The sequence below is a fragment of the Hyaena hyaena genome, unplaced genomic scaffold, assembly GCF_003009895.1.
Source record: "Hyaena hyaena isolate Hyena2069 unplaced genomic scaffold, ASM300989v1 scaffold_932, whole genome shotgun sequence".
NCBI lineage: Eukaryota > Metazoa > Chordata > Mammalia > Carnivora > Hyaenidae > Hyaena > Hyaena hyaena.
This window is the reverse complement of record NW_024081563.1, coordinates 248,764-267,809: the sequence shown is the minus strand read 5'-3', so window position 1 is coordinate 267,809 and position 19,046 is coordinate 248,764. Positions and strand designations below refer to the sequence as shown.

General features: G+C 39.5%; 1 protein-coding gene across 7 annotated transcripts in view; it reads right to left on the bottom strand.

Annotated features, from left to right (window-relative positions):
* Nucleotides 1–19,046, bottom strand: part of HUWE1 (HECT, UBA and WWE domain containing E3 ubiquitin protein ligase 1) — a 164,995-nt gene that overhangs the window by 57,873 nt on the left and 88,076 nt on the right. For all 7 annotated transcript variants that reach the window (XM_039221008.1, XM_039221009.1, XM_039221007.1 and 4 more), the window contains one exon: nt 6,663–6,854. In XM_039221008.1, coding sequence (XP_039076939.1) covers nt 6,663–6,854 — 192 coding nt within the window. The remainder of the gene's footprint in view (nt 1–6,662; nt 6,855–19,046) is intronic.

Genomic DNA, 19,046 nt, shown 5'->3' with positions numbered 1-19,046 from the left:
CATACTGAACCAGCCCTGTAACCCAGGAATGAATCCCCCTTGATCTTGGTGGATAATTCTTTTTATGTGCTGTTGGATTTGATTTGCAAGGATCTTGTTGAGGATTTTTGCATCCGTATTCATCAAGGATGTTGGCCTGTAGTTTTTTTTGTTTTTTTTTTCCGCTGGATTTCTGTCTGGCTTGGGAATCAGAGTGATGCTGGCTTCATAAAATAAGTCCGGGAGTTTTCCTTTGATTTCTATTTTTTGGAATTGCTTGAGAAGAATTGGTATTAATTCTGTTTTAAACGTCTGGTAGAATTTCCCAGGGAAACCATCAGGTCCAGGGCTCTTATTTGTTGGGAGATTTTTGACCACTGATTCAATTTCTTCACTCGTTATGGGTCTATTCAGATTTCCTCTCTCTTCCCGTGTGAATTTTGGTACTGAGTGTATGTTTAGGAATTTGTTCATTTCTTCTACGTTGTCCAATTTGTTGGCATATAATTTTTCATAGTATTCCCTGATAATTGCTTGTATTTCTAAGGGGTTGGTTGTAATAAGTCCATTTTCATTCAAGATTTTGTCTATTTGGGTGCTCTCTCTTTTCTTTTTGAGAAGCCTGGGTAGAGGTTTGTCAATTTTGTTTAATTTTTCAAAAAACCAACTCTTGGTTTCATTGATCTGTTCAATTGTTTCTTTGGTCTCTATGTTGTTTATTTCTGCTCTGATTTTTTACTATTTCTCTTCTTCTACTGGGTTTAGGGCATTCTTGTTGCTCTGCCTCTAGTTCCTTTAGGTGAGCTGTTAGATTTTGCACTTGTGCTTTTTCTAATTTCTTGAAATAGGCCTGGAGTGCAATGTACTTTCCTCTTAGGACTGCCTTTGCTGCATCCCATAGAGTTTGGATTGTTGTGATTTCATTTTCATTTGTTTCCATATATTGTTAAATTTCTTCTCCAATTGCCTGATTGGCACATACATTCTTTAGTAGGGTGTTCTTTAACCTCCATGTTTTTGGAGATTTTCCAGACTTCTTCCTGTGACTGATTTCAAGTTTCAAAGCATTATGATCTGAGAGTGTGCATGGTAGGATCTCAATTCTTTTATATTTATGGAAGGCTGCTTTATGTCCCAGTATGGGATCTATCTTGGAGAACGTGCCATGCGCACTTGAGAAGAAAGTGAATTCCCTGGCCTCAGGATGTAGAGTTCTAAATATATCTGTCAGATTCATCTGGTCCAATGTGTCTTTCAAGTCCATTATTTCTTTAGTGATTTTCTGTCTGGATGATCTATCCATTGCTGTAAGCAGAGTATTAAAGTCCCCTGATATTAGCACATTCTTACCTATAAGATTCTGTTTGTCATTTTTTTAAGTATTTAGGTGCTCCCATATTCAGTGCATAAACATTCATGATTGTTAGTTCTTCCTGATGCATAGACCATGTAATTTTTATGTAATGCCCTTCTTCAACTCGTTATTGTCTTTAAAGTCCAGTTTGTCTGAGATAAGTATAGCTACTCTGGCTTTCTTTTGATTTCCAGTAGCATGATATATATTTCTCCATCACCTTACTTTTAATCTGAAGGTATCTTCCAGTCTAAAATGAGTTTCTTGTAGACAGCATATAGATGGATTTTGTTTTTTTCATCCATTCTGCTACCCTATGTCTTTTGATTGGAGCATTCAGCCCATTTACATTCCATGTTATTATTGAAATATGTGGGTTTAGAGTCTTTGTGTCCTTTGTGGGGTTCATGTTTGTGGTGGTGTCTCTGGTATCTTTGTTCCTTACAACATTTCCTTTAGAGCGTTCCCCTCAGGATCTCTTGTAGGGCTGGCTTTGTGGTGACAAATTCTTTCAATTTCTGTTTATTTGGAAAGACTTTTATCTCTCCTTGTATTCTGAATGACAGGCTTGCTGGACAGAGGATTCTTGGCTGCGTATTTTTTCTGTTCATCACATTGAAGATCTCCTGCCATTCCTTTCTGGCCTGCCAGGTTTCAGTAGATAGGTCTGTGACCACTCTGATAGGTTTCCCTTTGTATGTTAGGTCGCTTTTCTCCCTAGCTGCTTTCAAAATTCTTTGTCCTTATATTTTGCCATTCTTACTATGATATGCCGTGCAGAAGACGGATTCAAGTTACGTCTGAGGGCAGTCCTTTGTGCCTCTTGTATTTCAACGTTACTTCCTTCCCCAGGTTGGGGAAGTTCTCTGCTATAATTTGTTCCAGGACTCCTTCAGCATCTTTCCCTCTCTCTTCCTCTTCTGGGATTCCTATGATACGGATGTTGTTGCGTCTGACCATACCGTTGAGTTCTCGAATTCTTCTTTCATGTTCCTGGATCAGTTTGTCTTTTTTTTTTCTCTCAGTTTCCTCTTTTTCTACAATGGTGTCTTCTAAATCACTTATTCTCCTTTCTGCCCTTCAATCTGTGCATTGGATGCCTCCAATTTATTATGTATCTCATTTATCACATTTTTTAATTCATCATGCCTACTTTTTTGTTCCATGTTGCTTGTAGCCATAGTTTCTTTGATGTCCCCTATGCTTTTTTCAAGTCCAGCTATTAATTTTAGGATTACTATTCTAAAATCTTGTTCAGTTATGCTGCTTATATCTGTTTTGAGCAGTTCATTAGCTGTCAATTCGTCTTGGAATTTCTTTGGAGGAGAGCTCTTTCGTTTTGTCATTTTGGTTGGCTTCCTATCTCTTGTTAGTTTTAAAGACTTGTTATGCTCTTTGAACCTGTGAGCGCTGCTGTACCCAAGAAGGCTCTTTGACTCTCCAGGGCGTATCCTTTCAGAGTGTTTTTTTTGAATGGTATCTCTTGGTCTCTCTTGTTGAGACCTTGGTTATTTTATTTTCCTACTCGTAGTGATATCTGGGACTCTCCACCATATGTACTTTGGCTTGTTTCTTGAGGTAGCTCTGGAGAAGAAAACAGACAGACACACACAGGGAGCAGAGGCACACAAACGCACAGACAAATCCAACAAACTTGCAAACCAAGAGGGAAAACGAAAAAGTTAAGAGAAAAGACGGAGGTGGGAAGGCGAATAATAGATAATAAAAAATACGTGAAAAGGTCAAAAAGAAGAAAACCGATGGACAAAGAATGGTTTAAAGCATATATAACTGGGTTTCCTAGCTACAATTACATAGCCGGGTGTATGCAGTGCTGGTTGAAGAGCATAGAGAAAGAGAGAGAAGACAGGGCAGGGATGAGGCAAAACTGGAAATAGTATGTACAGGCAGAAGGGATAAGAGGCTTTTTCCAAAGAGCTAAAGGGTGGAATTTGGTTGGATGGGTGAGAAAGGGACACTGGTGTTATCCAGAGATAACAGAGAGAAACTATATAGTCTAATTACTCCTGAGAGACAGAGATGATAAGTTAGGTAGTGTTGAATTTACATCTACAGAATAGACTAAATGTGGCTGTTTAAGCAAGCTGGTGACCAGAGTTAATCAGGTCAGTGTTCCGGGAGGGGGGGGTGAGGAGGGCAGCTCTCTAGCAGGGATGGGCGTGGGGTGTGATCCAATGTGTCAGGCGGGAGTTCTGCTTTGGCGGTTGTGGGGAGGAGAGTGGCGGCGCTCCAGTCCCTTCTTGAACCAAGTGTTGCACCTTGCTTTTTTGGGTGTGTAAACTCCCTGTGCCGGGGGCGCAGCCAAAGTGCGTTGCGCTCTTTCACCCAGGCCAGGCCTAGTTTCCAAATCCTAGTCAGCGTGCCCCACTGATATTGCCATAGACACAACCTCGCAGGCAATCCCCTCAGGGCAATTCCAAGCCTCTAGCCTAGCCCTGGGGATGGAGTCAGAATCACTGCTCTCTTCTCCTCCAGGTCGGGTTGGGGAGCAAGGATGGGGGTTTGCCTGGGGGGCGCGCTGGGCCTGCTGGAGAGCGGGAAACCGGGTCCCTCTGTGTCTCATCACCCGAAACATGAACTCGCGGGCAAATATCCCAGATTTAAGCCCTTTGCCTTCCCTCTAGGGGTCCAGCCAGCGAGGAGTGCAGAGGCCCAGTACATGCGCGTGCAGCTCCTCCAGGGATCCAGCCAACCAGGAGCACAATGGCGCGGTCGGCATGGGGCCTCTCTAGGGGTCCAGGCAGCCAGGAGCAAAAAGGAGCGGTCGGTGCGCGTCCCCTCCCGGACAAGTTGGCGCGCGGGGACCTGGTGCGCATGGTCCTTCTGTGCCCCAAGCGGAGGTTTTTCTGTTCCCCAGCGACAGGGACCATGTGTTGAGTAGTTTCGGACTCTCTCTTTCCCTTCTTACTCCCCGCAGAGGGGGATCGCCCCAAGTCTCCGATCCCAGCCCGATTTTATCTTCCCCAGTTCGCACTCACATTAGAAGGCTTTCTCAGTGGATTCTGTGTACTTTTTCTCCCAGTCACTTGGGTTCTGTAAGGTTTCCTATGGCTTCAGATCTTTTCCGTGTGAGATATGGGAGCAAGTGCAATGCACGGAGCTCACTACTTCTCAGCCATCTTGACCCTCCCCCAATAAATGCCTCTTTTGAAGGCAGGAGACAGAGAACTATGTTGGCACTCATTATATAACAAATGTGAAAGACAAATAAGGTAAACATACTGTTAAAGGAAGTATAAATCGAAACTATCTTTGTAGAAAAAGCAACACGGCAATATAATCAGTTAAGTAAATGAATACATCTACTGGGTTATGGAATCACTTAAAATGCCTACAGAACTTTAAAAATATTGCTAGGAAAAGCTTAACAATTTTATAAATGCCTTTGCTAAGGTGTTAGGTAGATTGACTATAAGTATTTCAAGTTCTCATCTTTGTAGGATGCTTTTTGGTACATGTCGTTGAACCAAAAAGAGAGTAGAATCCAAATATAAACTTATAAAAGGAAATGTAGAAAAAGAGAAAGGAAACATGTCCAGACATATTCTATTTGGGCGTTTCCTTGTTTTTCTTAAACCATTTATTTCTCTGTATTTTTTTTAAATGTCTTTTTTTGGGGGTTTTTTTTTTGGATTTTTTTTTTTTTAATTTCTGAGAGAGAGAGAGAGAGAGAGAGAGAGAGAGAGCATGAGCAGAGGAGGGTCAGAGAGAGAGGGAGACACAGAATCCGCAACAGGCTCCAGGCTCTGAGCTGGCAGTCAGCACAGAGCCCGACGCGGGGCTCGAACCCATGAACCGCGAGATCATGACCTGAGCCGAAGTCAGACGCTTAACCGACTGAGCCACCCAGGCGCCCCTTCTCTGTATTTTATATTTTTACAATGAATATTACTCAAAATCATGAATGAAAATACTGCTACAGAATTTCAGAAACATTTCATCATGATCCAGAGATAAGAAAGGTTAGATCTGAGTCAAAGTAACATTTCTTAATTGTGTACCTGCACTGTGAAAAATAGGCTCTATTACTACTAGAGCTGGCAGTACATATCATACCCAAAGCTTAGTACACGGAGTTAAACAGCATAAGAAAAAAGGAACATGCCGTTCTTCCTAATCCATCCAAATCAGGATCTCCTAATACTAGGTACAGATATTTGCACTGCTTGGCTGGATGCTGGTTATGCCCAGACTTTGAAAAACCAATGTATCCGAACTTAAGACTACACTTTGTTTCACAAACAGCTCAAAAGTTGTTAGCAAGGATAAGAAAGGAAAATAAAAGGCCAGTAACCACAGATAAATAGACATTAAAAGCATGGGCCGGGCCCACACAGAAACCCCTTATTTTACTAAGGTCATAGTAGTCCAAGAGGTCAAGCAAAGAAAAGTAGAGGTAAACCATGAGCACCTTCTTGGTCTCTTGGTCCTTCAATATAGGGTTTGTGGTGGTAGATTTTCAAATTAAAACAAAAGGAGTAGAATTAAACAAATTAGAACAGAATGTAAAGTTCAAGGGAGTTTAAAATAACAAATAGAACCACCAAAGGCCATTTTCTGCTTGTTTTGGGGCCCAGCTCCAGATTCCCAGGAGTTATGTCCTCACTTTCCTCTACATTAAAGTGTCAGAAAGAGGCAAATATTGAGGAACATACAAAATATGTTCCTTAAACATTAAGGGGCAAAAGAAGACAAAGATCAGTGCACATCTTTAATGCAGTCTTGTATCTTGTTAATGTGGTCTCCACAGAGCTGCTAAAATTACATTATTAAAACATGAATCAACCATGTCACTTGCCAACTATGTTTAAGGGTCAAAAAGGAAGGAAAAGGAAGACTGGGTGGAGAAGCCAGACAAGTAACAGGGCAACAGGACAGTTTCATACCAGAGAAGCCAAGAAAAGAGTTTTCTGAGGTGGTGGGCCAACTATTTTGCTGCAGAAAAATGAGAAAGGGGCTGAAGAGTATCCAATGGACTTAGCAACAAGTTTCCAGCGAGACATTTCAGTGGAATGGTAGGAGCAGAAGCCATTTGCAATAGTTGAAAAATGAGTAGGAAGGAAGGAATTAAAGAAAAGGAGGTGTAGACATGGCTTTCAGGAAACGAGTCTCTTTATCTCTGTTCTCGAGCACTTAGTACAGAGCCTGTCACATAGTAGACACTGTATTAAATACATCTGAAGACAAGCCACCCAAGTTTAAAAGTTCCTTAAAGGAAACAACACAGCCATATCAACTGAATTTGTCTGAGAACTGGTTAAGACTCTGAAACCCAGAAAAGGGAGTAGGAAGAAAAAGAATCACTCACCTGACAATAAAGGCTTGATTTGCTTGATTCTGGCAGCCATAGCAGGTGTGATTTTAGATTTGCCCTTAGAATCTGAGGCAGTAGGTTCATCTGTCTCCATGGGAGCCAATGTATCACCATCAAGCCCAATACCTTCTAGTAAGCCCTGGGTAGAAGCATCCATACTTGTAGCTGTTCCATCCTGTTCCCCATCTGTAGACATAGAGGGAAGCAGTAAGACCATGTTGAGTTGTCACTTACCTGGTTCCTTGTTCTGAAGAGTCACAAGAAACAGCTACCTATGGTGCTTGTTATACTTTAAATGTCCCTAACTTCCTAAATCTGAAAAGGAAAAAACAAACACAATAATATGGTCCTCTCCTTGAAGCCCTTCTAAGCTAATACAAACATCTTCCAGCAAGAGCATATGCACTGTCTTAACCCAGGGCTACCTTGTAAGACTAGATACTGCACGTCACAGGGGGCACCATTCACACAGACTACAATGTGAGTGGTGCACCCTCCCCCCGCCCCCAACCAACGCTGTCAAGGTGAATATACGATTAGAATTTTATGGCTGGCTAATAAACTCAAATTAAATATCATAGATTACCACTGGAGAAATACATTTTCTAGCATTCAAGATTTCTGCATATGAATGTGAGATGTATCTTTTTCTTTTAAGGTGGGAATGTGTGCTCTTAGATCTAATAATCAGCTTTAGATAAACTTTAATAAAACACATCACCAAGGTTTTTTTTGTAATGTTCTAAAAAAACTAGAGATGGAGTCATCTTTGTTAAATGTGTGAAAGAAACTGCTAGAAAAAAATATATCCAGATTGTTAGGTGAAGCAATTTTTTGATACTGAGTCAAATTTTTTTCTTAGTTCCTAGTAAATTATTTTACACTTTCCTTGACTCAAATTTGGTGTATCTGGACTAAATTCGAGGTTCTAATTTTTGGTTTGGTCCACTTTCTCCAAATTTATTAATACTTTATATTTTTTATTTGAGAGAGAGAATGCAAGTAGGGGAGAGGGGCAGAAAGAGAGGGAGAGAATCCTAAGCACTCTTAGCACGGAGCCCAATACAGGGCTCAATCTCACAACTGTGAGATCATGACCTGAGCCAAAATCAAGAGTTAGACGCTTCACTGAGCCACCCAGACGCCCCTCTCCAAATTTAAACACGCCAAAGTTTTGTGTTTATTTTATGAGGGAGAGACAGAATCTGAAGCAGTCTCCAGGCTCTGAGCTGTCAGCACAGAGCCCGACATGGGGCTCAAACCCACAAACCGTGAGATCACGACCCAAGCCAAAGCTGGATGCTTAACCAACTGAGCCACCCAGGTGCTCCAAAAGTTGCTTTTATTTATTTTAGGTTTGTTTCATTAGAGTCTGAAAATTGTGTATAATTTCTGCTCATCCCAATTTGGAACTTTCATTGTGATATAACATAAAAATTATTTTCTAATATACCGCTGTACCCCTGTGCCTGTTTAGCTGGCTTGGTTGGAAGAGCATGCAACTCTTGATCTCGGGGTTGTGAGTTCAAGTCCCACACTGTAGAGACTACTTAAATAAATAAAAATAAAAATAAAAAACCACTGTACAAAGGAGCCTAAAAGATGGCAGAGTAGGAGGGCCCTGAGTTCATCTACTTCCACATTTATAACTAGATATCATCCATATCCAAGTCTGAAGAGCAATTCAAAGACCAGCAGAACAAAGATCACAACAATATACAGAGAAACACCTACATCAGAAAAGTTAGGAAGGTAAGAAAAGGCCAAGAGAGGCTGCCCATAGAAGGGAGGGAGCAGGGTATATAGAGAGGGCAGGGAAAACAGGCACTCACACCAGGAAACTCATATAGGGAGACTAATCCCCATAATGTTTGGCTTTAAAAACCAGAGGGGCTGGGGGCACCTACATGACTCAGTCAGTTGAGCATTCGACTCTTGATTTCAGCTTGGGTCATGATCCCAGGTTCATAGGATAGAGCCCTGCACTGGGCTCCTTGCTGAGCAAAGAGCTTGCTTAAGACTCTCTTTCCCTCTTCCCCTCTCCCAGCTAGCGTGTGATCTCTTTCTCTCAAACAAAAAAACAAACAAAAAATTGAAAAACACCAGAGGGGCTGAATTCCATCAGTTTATAAAACCACTGGGACTTAGGAGTCTGGAGCTTTAAACTTCTGCTGACTCAGCAATGGGCCAGCTATCACTTGGTTGCTACCCTTTAACAGACAGCAGCTTATGTGGAGAAGCAACATAAAAACAGCAGTTTACACAGTACTGGAGCAAAAGGGAGACAGATCTCTTCATGCTGATTTTGGAGCATGTTGGGGGATTTCTCTGAAAAGGAGAGAGGCAGCAGGTGCCATTTCTCTCCCCTGCCATGCAGCTACTAACACAGAGCAACCTGCAGGAGGTGAGGCTACAGAGACACTGACTAACCAGCAAGCAGTGACCCATGGCCATGAGGTCTCTTGAGGACTCACCCACCCAGGGCAAATTCTGTTAAAGCTGCACATGTCCTGCCCAGCCACCTGGTGCACAGTTGTGCACTGTGTCCCCAGCTGCTGCAGTACTTTGGAGAATCTGGCATAGGACTAGTGGTCCAACTCCTATTTTCCTAACACTGCCACCCAGCTCTCAAGTTCACCAGTAGCTGTGCCCCCTCAGAGCTGACCTGCCTGGGTCCCAAATATGCCACACAGAGCATGTACAGCCCACAAAAGACAGAGTCAGTACAGATGACCGCAGTGAAATAAAAAGTGGCTCAGACAAAATATTAAGACATAAGCATCATATACAGGATACTCTCCTAAAATACGAGGTTCTGGTGAACAGGGGACACTGCAGGGCATTCTAGGATCTCTTCTTTATAAGGTCACTACTACTTTTAAGAGCAAAAGACATAGCTGAAATTCTTAACAAAGAAACAGAGACAAAGAGGCAGACAAAACGAAGAGAAATTTGACACAAATAATAGAACAGGAAAAGGTCATAGCCAGAAATCTAAATGAAACAAATATAAGTAACATGCCTGACAGAGAATTTAAGGCAATAATCATAAGGACACCCACTGGATTTGAGGAAATAGTGGAAGACAACATAAGTGAGACCCTTAATGCAGAGATAAAGGGCTCAATAAATGAAATGAAACTCACACTTGATAGAATAAATAGCAGGCTGGAAGAAGAGGAATGAATTAGTGACCTAGAAGACAAGAGTAATGGAAAGTAATCAGGCTGAACAAAAGAGAAAAGAAATATGCACGTGAAAATAGACTTAGGGAACTCAGTGAGTCCACAAAACATAACATTCACTACTACAAGAAGGCCAATAAGAAGAGAGAGAAAAAGGGGGTAGAAAATTTATTTGAAGAAATATAGCTGGAAACTTCCCTAATCTGGGGAAGGAAACAGATATACAGGTGCATGAGATGAGGCACAGAGAGCCTCCAACAGAATCAACAAAAGCAGACCAACACCAAGACACACTGTAAATTAGCAAAATATAACGATAAAGAAGAATCAAAAAGCAGCAAGACATGGGGCGCCTGGGTGGCTCAGTCGATTGGGCGTCCAACTTCGGCTCAGATCATGATCTCACGGTTTGTGGGTTCGAGTCCCACATCTGGCTCTGTGCTGGGAGCTAGCTCAGAGCCTGGAGGCTGTTTCAGATTCTGTGTCTCCCTGTCTCTCTGACCGTCCTCTGTTCATGCTGTCTCTCTCTCAGAAATAAATAAAACATAAAAAAAAAAAAGGAGCGAGACAGAAGAAGTTGGTAACCTATGAGGGAAAACAGAGAAGGCAAGCAGATTTTTCAGAACAAACGTGGCAAGCCAGAAGGCAGTGGCATGATATAGTCAAAGTGCTGAATGGGAAAAATCTGTGGCCAGGAATAGTTTATCCAGCAAGATTCTCATTCAGAATAGAAGATAGAGTTTCCCAGACAAAAATTAAAGGAGTTCATGATAACTAAACCAGCCCTGTAAGAAATAGTAAAGAGGACTCTGAGTAGAAAGGAGAGACCAAAAGTGACAATAGCAGGGGACTCAGGCAACTCACTTGGTTAAGTATCTGACTTCAGCTCAAGTCATGATCTTGAGGTTTGTGAATTCAAGCCCCACATTGGGCTCTGTGGTGAGAGCTCAGTGCCTGGAGCGTGCATCAGATTCTGTTTCTCCCCCACTCTTTCTTTTCCCCTTCCCTGCACATGCTCTGTATCTCTCTCTCTATCTCAAATATAAACATTAAAAAAAAAAGTGACAGTATCAAGGAACTCATAAAAAAAATATAAAATATAACAACAAATACCTAAAACGCAGGGAGGAGAAAAGAATGGGTTCAAACGTAAACCACAATCAACTTAATATAGACTACTATATGCAAAAGAGATTATATGCAAATATCATGGTAACCATCTATCAAAAACCACAAATATTCAAAGAAGAGAAAAAAATCCAAATATATCACTAAAGAAAATCAGCAAACCATGAAAGACAAGGATCAGAAAATCTCAGAAACAACCACAAAACAAGTAACAAAATGGCAATATGTACCTATCAATAAGTACTTAGAATGTTATTGGACTAAACACTCCAACTGAAGGCATACAGTGACAATATGTATAAAAAAGGAAGACCCATCCTGCCTAAGAGGCTCATTTTAGACATAAAGACACCTGTAGGTGGTATGTGAAGGGATGGAGAAACATATATCATGCAAATGGTTGACAAAAGAAAAATCAGAATAGCAATACTTATAACTGGAAAAAACTTTAAAACAAACACTGTAACCAGAGACAAAGAAGAATATTATATAATAATATAAAAGGAGACAATCCAACCAAAAACTGTAACAACTATGAGTATGCACCCACAAAGGAGCACCCAAATACACAATACAGATGATAACAAACATAAAGGAACTAATTCACAGTAATACAATAATAATAGAGGACTTTAACACCCCCATTTATGTTAATGGACTGATCATTTAAAATGAAAACCAACAAGGAAACAATGACTTTGAATGACACATTGGACCAGATGGATTTATTTTTTTTCTTAAATAGTTTATTGTCAAATTGGTTTCCATATAACACCCAGTGCTCATATCCACAAGTGCCCTCCTCCATGCCCATCACCCCCGTTCCCTCCCCCCTCAACCCTTATCAGCCCTCAGTTTGTTCTCAGCATTCAAGAGAGATTGGTCTCTGGAAACCAATTTGACAATAAAGTATTTGTAAAAAAAAAAAAAAAAAAACAAAAAAAAAAAAAAAAAAAGAGTAAGAGTCTCTCATGGTTTGCCTCTCTCTCCCCCCCCCAACTATTTTTTCCCCGTCTCCTCCCCCATAGTCCTCTGTTAAGCTCCTCCTAATCCACCTATATGAGCAAACATATGGTACAGGTCCTTCTCTGCCTGACTTATTTCACTCGGCATAACACCCTCAATTTCTATCCATGTTGCTACAACATGGCCAGATTTCATTTTTTCTCATTGCCATGTAGTATTCCACTGTATAGATGAACCACATCATCTTTTTGCTTAATGTTTTATTCATTTCTGAGAGAGAGAGAGAGAGAGAGAGAGAGCGAGAGCGCGCAAGCGAGCAGGGGAAGGTCACAGAGAAGGAGACACAGAATCTGAAGCAGGCTCCAGGCTCTGAGCTAGCTGTCTGCACAGAGCCTGATGCGGGGCTCGAATCCACGGATCGTGAGATCATGACCTGAGCTGAAGTCGGTCGCTTAACATCCTGTGCCACCCAGGATTTTTGCATCCGTATTCATCACGAATATTGGCCTGTAGTTCTCTTTTTTGGTTGGATCTCTGTCTGGCTTGGGAATCAAAGTGATGCTGGTTTCATAGAATGAGGCCAGAAGATTTCCTTCGATTTCTATTTTTTGGAATAGCTTGAGAAGAATGGGTACTAACTCTGTGTTAAATGTCTGGTAGAATTCCACAGGGAAGCCATCTGGCCCAGGTCTCTTATTTGTTGGGGGATTTTTGGTCACTGATTCAATTTCTTCACTAGTTATGGATCTGTTCAGATTTTCTATCTCCTTCTGTGTGAATTCTGGTAGTGCGTGTGTGTTTAGGAATTTGTCCATTTCTTCTAAGTTGTCTAGCTTGTTGGCATATAATTTTTCATAGTATTCCCTGACAACTGCTTGTATTTCTGATGGATTGGTTGTAATAAGCCCATTTTCATTCAAGATTTTGTCTATTTGGGTGCTCTCTCTTTTCTTTTTGAAAACCCTGGCTTAGGTTTGTCAATTTTGTTTACTTTTTCAAAAAACCAACTCTTGGTTTCATTGATCAGTTCAACTAGCTTTTTTTGGATTCTATATGGTTTATTATTGCCCTGATTTTTATTATTTCACTTCTCCTACTGGGTCTGGGGTGCTCTTGTTGCTCTCCTTTTAGTTCCTTTAGGTATGCTATTAGATTTTGTTCTTGTGCTTTTTCTAATTTCTTAAAATAAGCCTGGAGAACAATGTACTTTCCTCCTAGAAGTGCCTTTGCTGCATCCCATAGAGTTTGGATTATTGCATTTTCGTTTTCTTTTGTTTCCACAGATGTTTTTAAATTTCTTCTCTAATTGCCTGATTGGCAATGTAACTTTTTATATTCGTTCTTTAGTAGGGTGTTCTTCAACCTCCATGGTTTTGAGGTTTTTCAGACTTCTTCCTCTGGTTGATTTCAAGTTTCATAGCATTGTGATCTGAAAGTGTGCATGGTATGATCTCAATTCTTTTATATATATATACATACATACACACACACACACACATATATGTATATATATATTTTAATAGTTTGTCAAGTTGGTTTCCATCTAACACCCAGTGCTCACCATAAGTGCCCTCCTCCATGCCCATCACCCCCTTTCCCCTCCCCCACACCCCTATCAGTCCTTAGTTTGTTCTTGGCATTCAAGAGTCTCTCATGGTTTGCCTCCCTCCCTCTCCCCCACTATTTTTCCCCCTTCTTCTCCCCCACGGTCCGTTCAGTTCCTCCTAATCCTCCTATACGTGCAAACATATGGTATCTCTCCTTTTCTGCCCGACTTATTTCGCTCAGCATAACACCCTCTAGGTCCATCCATGTTGCCATACATGGCCAGATTTCATTCTGTGCTGCAATGAACATTGGGGGTACATGCGACCCTATGCATCAGCACTCCTGGATCCCTTGGGTAAATTCCTAGCAGTGCTATTGCTGGGTCATAGGGGAGTTCTATTGTTAATTTTTTGAGGAGCTTCCACACTGGTTTCCAGAGGGGCTGCACCAATTTACGTTCCCACCAACAGTGTAGGAGGGTGCCCGTTTCTCCACATCCTCGCCAGCATCTAGAGTCTCCGGATTTATTTGACCACTCTGACCGGCGTAAGGTGGTAACTCAGTGTGGTTTTGATTTCTATTTTTCTGATAAGGAGGGATGCTGAGCATCGTTTCATGTGTCTGTTGGCCACCTGGATGTCCTCTTTGGAGAAGTGTCTGCTCATATTTTCTGCATATTTCTTTACTAGATTGTTTGTTTTTCAGGTGTGGAGTTTGGTGAGTTACTTATGGATTTTGGATACTAGCCCTTTATCTGATATGTCATTTGCAACTATCTTCTCCCGTCCCGTTGGTTGCCTAGTAGTTTTATGGATTATTTCCTTTGCCATGCAGCAGCTTTTAATCTTGATGTATTCCTAACAGTTCATTTTTGCTCTTTAATTCTTTTATATTTATTGAGGACTACTTTATGTCCCAGTATGTGATCTATCTTGGAGAATGTGCCATGTACACTTGAGAAGAAAGTGAATTCCATGGCCTCAGGATGTAGAGTTCTAAATAGATCTGTCAAATTGGACCAGATGGGTTTAAACAGATATATTCAGAACACTCCATCCTAAAACAAAACAGCAAAATACACTTACACATGGAACAGTCTACAAAATAGATCACACATTAGTCTAGAAAACTAGCTTCAATAAATTCAAGATGATTGAAGTCATTACCATGCATCTTGTCTGTCCACAATGCTATGACATAGAAGTCAACCACAAGCAAAAATCTGAGAGGTGCCTGGGTGTGTCAGTTGGTTAAGTGTCCAACTCTTGATTTTTGTCTTAGGTTATGATCTCAGGGTTGTGGAGATGGAGCCCCACATCTGTGCTGACAGCACAGAGCCTGCTTGGGATTCTGTCTGTCCTTCCCTCGCTTGCAGATGCTCTCTCTCAAAATAAGTAAACATTTTTAAAAAAATCTGGAAAGACCACAACAACGTGGAGGTTAAATAACATGCTACTAAACAACGAATGGGCCAACCAGGAAATCAAAGAAGAAATTTGAAAAGTACCATAAAAACTAATGGAAACACAATGGTCCTAAATCTCTGGGATGCAGCAAAGAGAATTCTCAGAGGAAAATACTTAGCAATGCAGGCCTACCTCAACAAGCAAGAAAAGTCTCAAACAACCTAAGCTTACACCAAAAAGAGTTGGAAAAACAACCAAAACCTATTATCAGTGGAAGGAAGGAAATAATAAAGATTAGAGTAGAAATGATCTAGGACTAAAAAAACACAACAGAACAGATTAATGATAACAGCTGCTGGTTCTTCAATCCTCAGTAAAGAGAAAGAACTGAAATAAAATCAACAATAAGAAAGGAAAACAATCAGCACCACAGAAATACAAAAAATCATGAGATTATTATGAAAAACCATATGCCTACAAATTGGACAACCTAAAAGAAATGGACAAATACTTAGAAACATATTAACTACCAAAACTGAAACAGGAGGAAACAGAAAATTTGAAAAGACTGATAATCAGCAAAGAAACTGAGTCAGTAATCAATAAACTCCCAACAAACAAAAGTCCAGGACTGGATGGCTTCACAGGCAAATTCTACTAAACATTCAAAGACTGAATTCCTATTCATCTCAAACTATTCCAAAAAACATAAAAGGAAAGAAAACTTCTAAGTACTTTCTATGAGGCCAGCATTACACTGATACCAATACAGATAAAGACCCCACTAAACAAGAGAACTACAGGTCACTAATCCCTGATGAACACAGATGCAAAAAACCTCAATAGATTCCTAACAAACTGAATTCAACAATATATTTTAAAAAAATCATTCATCACTGTCAAGTGGGATTTATTCTTGGTTATAAGAATGGTTCAATATTTGCAAATCAATCAGTGTGATACATCACATCAATAAGAGAAAGGATAAGAACCATAAAATAATGTCAATAGATGCAGAAAAAGTACATAACAAAGAACAATATGTATTCATGATAAAAAAAAAAACCCCAACAAAGTAGGTTTAGAGGAAAAATGCCTCAACATAATAAAGGCCACATATGAAAAACAAAGCTAATATTATCCTCAATGGGGAAAAATAGAAAGGTTTTCCTCTAAGGTCAGGAATAAGACAAGGATGCCCACCGTTAATACTTCAATTCATCACAGTACTCGAAGTCCCTAGCCACAGGACTCAGACAACAAAAACAAAAAAATAAATAAATAAAAGAAATCCAAAAGGAAGAAGTGAAATTTCACTATTTATAGATGACATAATACTATATATAGAAAATCCTAATGGGGCACCTGGGTGGCTTAGTCGGTTAAGCGTCCGACTTTTGCTTAGGTCATGATCTCGCGGTTCGTGGGTTCGAGCCCCGCGTTGGGCTCTGTGCTGACTGCCAGCTCAGAGCCTGGAGCCGGTTTCAGTCTCTGACTCCCTCTCTCTCTGACCCTCCCCTGCTCACGCTGTCTCTCTCTCTCTCTCTCTCTCTCTCTCTCTCTCCTAGAAATAAATAAAAAACATTAAAAAAAAAAAAAAAAGAAAATCCTAAAGACTCCACTAAAAAATGCTAGAACTGATATACATACTCAGTAAAGTCACAGGATACAAAAATCAATGTACAGCAATCTGCCGCATTTCTATACACCAATAATGAAGAGAAAGAAATTAAGAACAATCCCATTCACAAATGCACCAAAAATAACATACCTTGGAATAAACCTAACCAGAGAGGTACTCTAAACCACTGATGAAAGAAATGGAAAAGACTACAAAGAAATAGACATTCCATGCTCATGGATTGGAAGAACAAATATTGTTAAAATGTCTATACTTTCCATAGCAATCTACACATTTAATGCAATCCCTATCAAAATACCAGCATGAATTTTTATAGAACCATAAGAAACAATCCTAAAATTTGTATGGAAACAGAAAAGACCCCCAATAGCGAAAGCAATCTTGAAAAAGAAAAATAAAGCTGGAAGCATCACATTTCCAGACTTCCAAGTTATAAACAAAGCTACAATTATCAAAAACTGTACGGTATTGGCACAAAAAACAGACACATAGATCAATGTGCAAAGAAAGCCCAGAAATAAACACAACTATATGGTCAACTCATCTCTGACAAGTCAGGAAAGAATACACAATGGGAATAAGACAATCCCCTCAACAAATGTTGTTAGGAAAAATGGGATAGCAACATGTTAAAGAATGAAACTGGACTGCTTTCTTACACCATACACAAAAATAAATTCAAAATGGCTCAAAGAAATAAATGTGAGACCTGTATCTATAAAAACCCTAGAAGAGAACACAGGCAGTAACCTCTATGATATCAGCCCATAGTAATATATTCTAGATATGTCTCCTAAGGCAAAGGAAACAAAGCAAAAATATACTATTGGGATTATATCAAAATAAAAAGCTTCTGCTTTTCCTATTTCCTGTTGTGAAGGAAACAAAATTAAAAAGCAGCCTATGGTATATGAGGAGGTATTTGCAAATGACGGATCCAATAAAGGGTTACTATCCAAAATATACAAAGAACTTTTACAACTCAACACTCAAAAAACACATAATCCAACTCAAAACATGAGCAGAAGACATGAACAGACATTTTTCCAAAAAAGGCATACAGATGGTAAAAAGACCTAAGATGTTCATCATCACTCACCATCAGGGAAATACAAATCAAAACTACAATGAGATATCACCTCACACCTGTCAGAATGGCTAAAATAAAAAACACAAGAAACAAAAGGTATTGGTGAGGATGTAGAAAAAAAGGAATCCATTTGCACTGTTGGTGAGAATGGAAACTGGTGTAGTCACTGTTAAATAGTATGGAGGTTCCTTAGAAAGTTAAAAATAGAACTACCCTACGATTCAGTAATTGCACTATTAGGTAGTTATCCAAAGAATGCAAAAACACTAATTCATAGGAATACATGCACCCCTATGTTTACATTAGCATTATTTACAATATCTAAGACATGGAAGCTGATCAAGTGTCCATCGACTGATGAATGGATAAAGAAGAGTAGGCACACATGAAAACGGAATGTTCTTCAACCAAAAAAAAGAATGAAATCTTGTCATTTTCAAGGATGTAGATGGACTTAGAGAGTATAATGCTAAGCAAAACAAGTCATAGAAAGACAAATACTGCATGATTTTGCTGCTATGTGGAATTTAAGAAACAGAACAAATGAGCAAAGGGGAAAATGAAAAGAGAAAGACAAACCAAGAAACAATCATACAGAAAAAATTGATCATTATCAGAGGGGAGGGGTTAGGAGATGGGTTATATAGGTAATGGGGATTAAGGAGTGTACTTGTCCTGATGAGCTTGTCCAGGTGATGTACGGAATTATTCAATCACTATACTGTATACTTGAAACTAATATAACACTTCACGTTAACCTACTAGAATTAAATTAAAAACTTTAAAATATTTAAGAAAAAGAAAATTGTTAAATATAGAACATGGAATCAGAAAAACAAAATAGCCCTGTCCATATATGAGTGAGCCACATATATAATTTAAAATTTTCTAGTAGCCACATTAAAAATTAAAAACAGGCAAGTTTTAATAATATACTATTTAACCCAATATACTCAAATTTTTATTTTGCAACATACTATCATATATAAAAATTGTTAAGTTTTCACAGTTTTATACTCAGGCATTTTTAAAATACAGTTATCTATAAATATACCTAGAGCACATCTCAATTTAGACATTTTATATTTTTATAAAAATAACTGATCTACATTTATTTTATACATTTTATAACATGTATGTATATATGTTTGTATGTACATATATAAGTAGGCTCCATGTCCAATGTGGATCCCAACCTGGGATCTGAGATCAAGAGCTGAGCTGAGATCAAGAGTCTGACACTTAACTGAACTAACCAGGAGCCCCTTTAATACAATTCAGTTGAAAAAAAAACAAAATTACATTCACATACCGAAGTTATTCTAAACATACTTAGAAGCCTTCTAACAACTGAACAGAGTAATGATTGTTATATTTAAATTAATAAAAATTAAGAATTCAGTTTTCTCCATC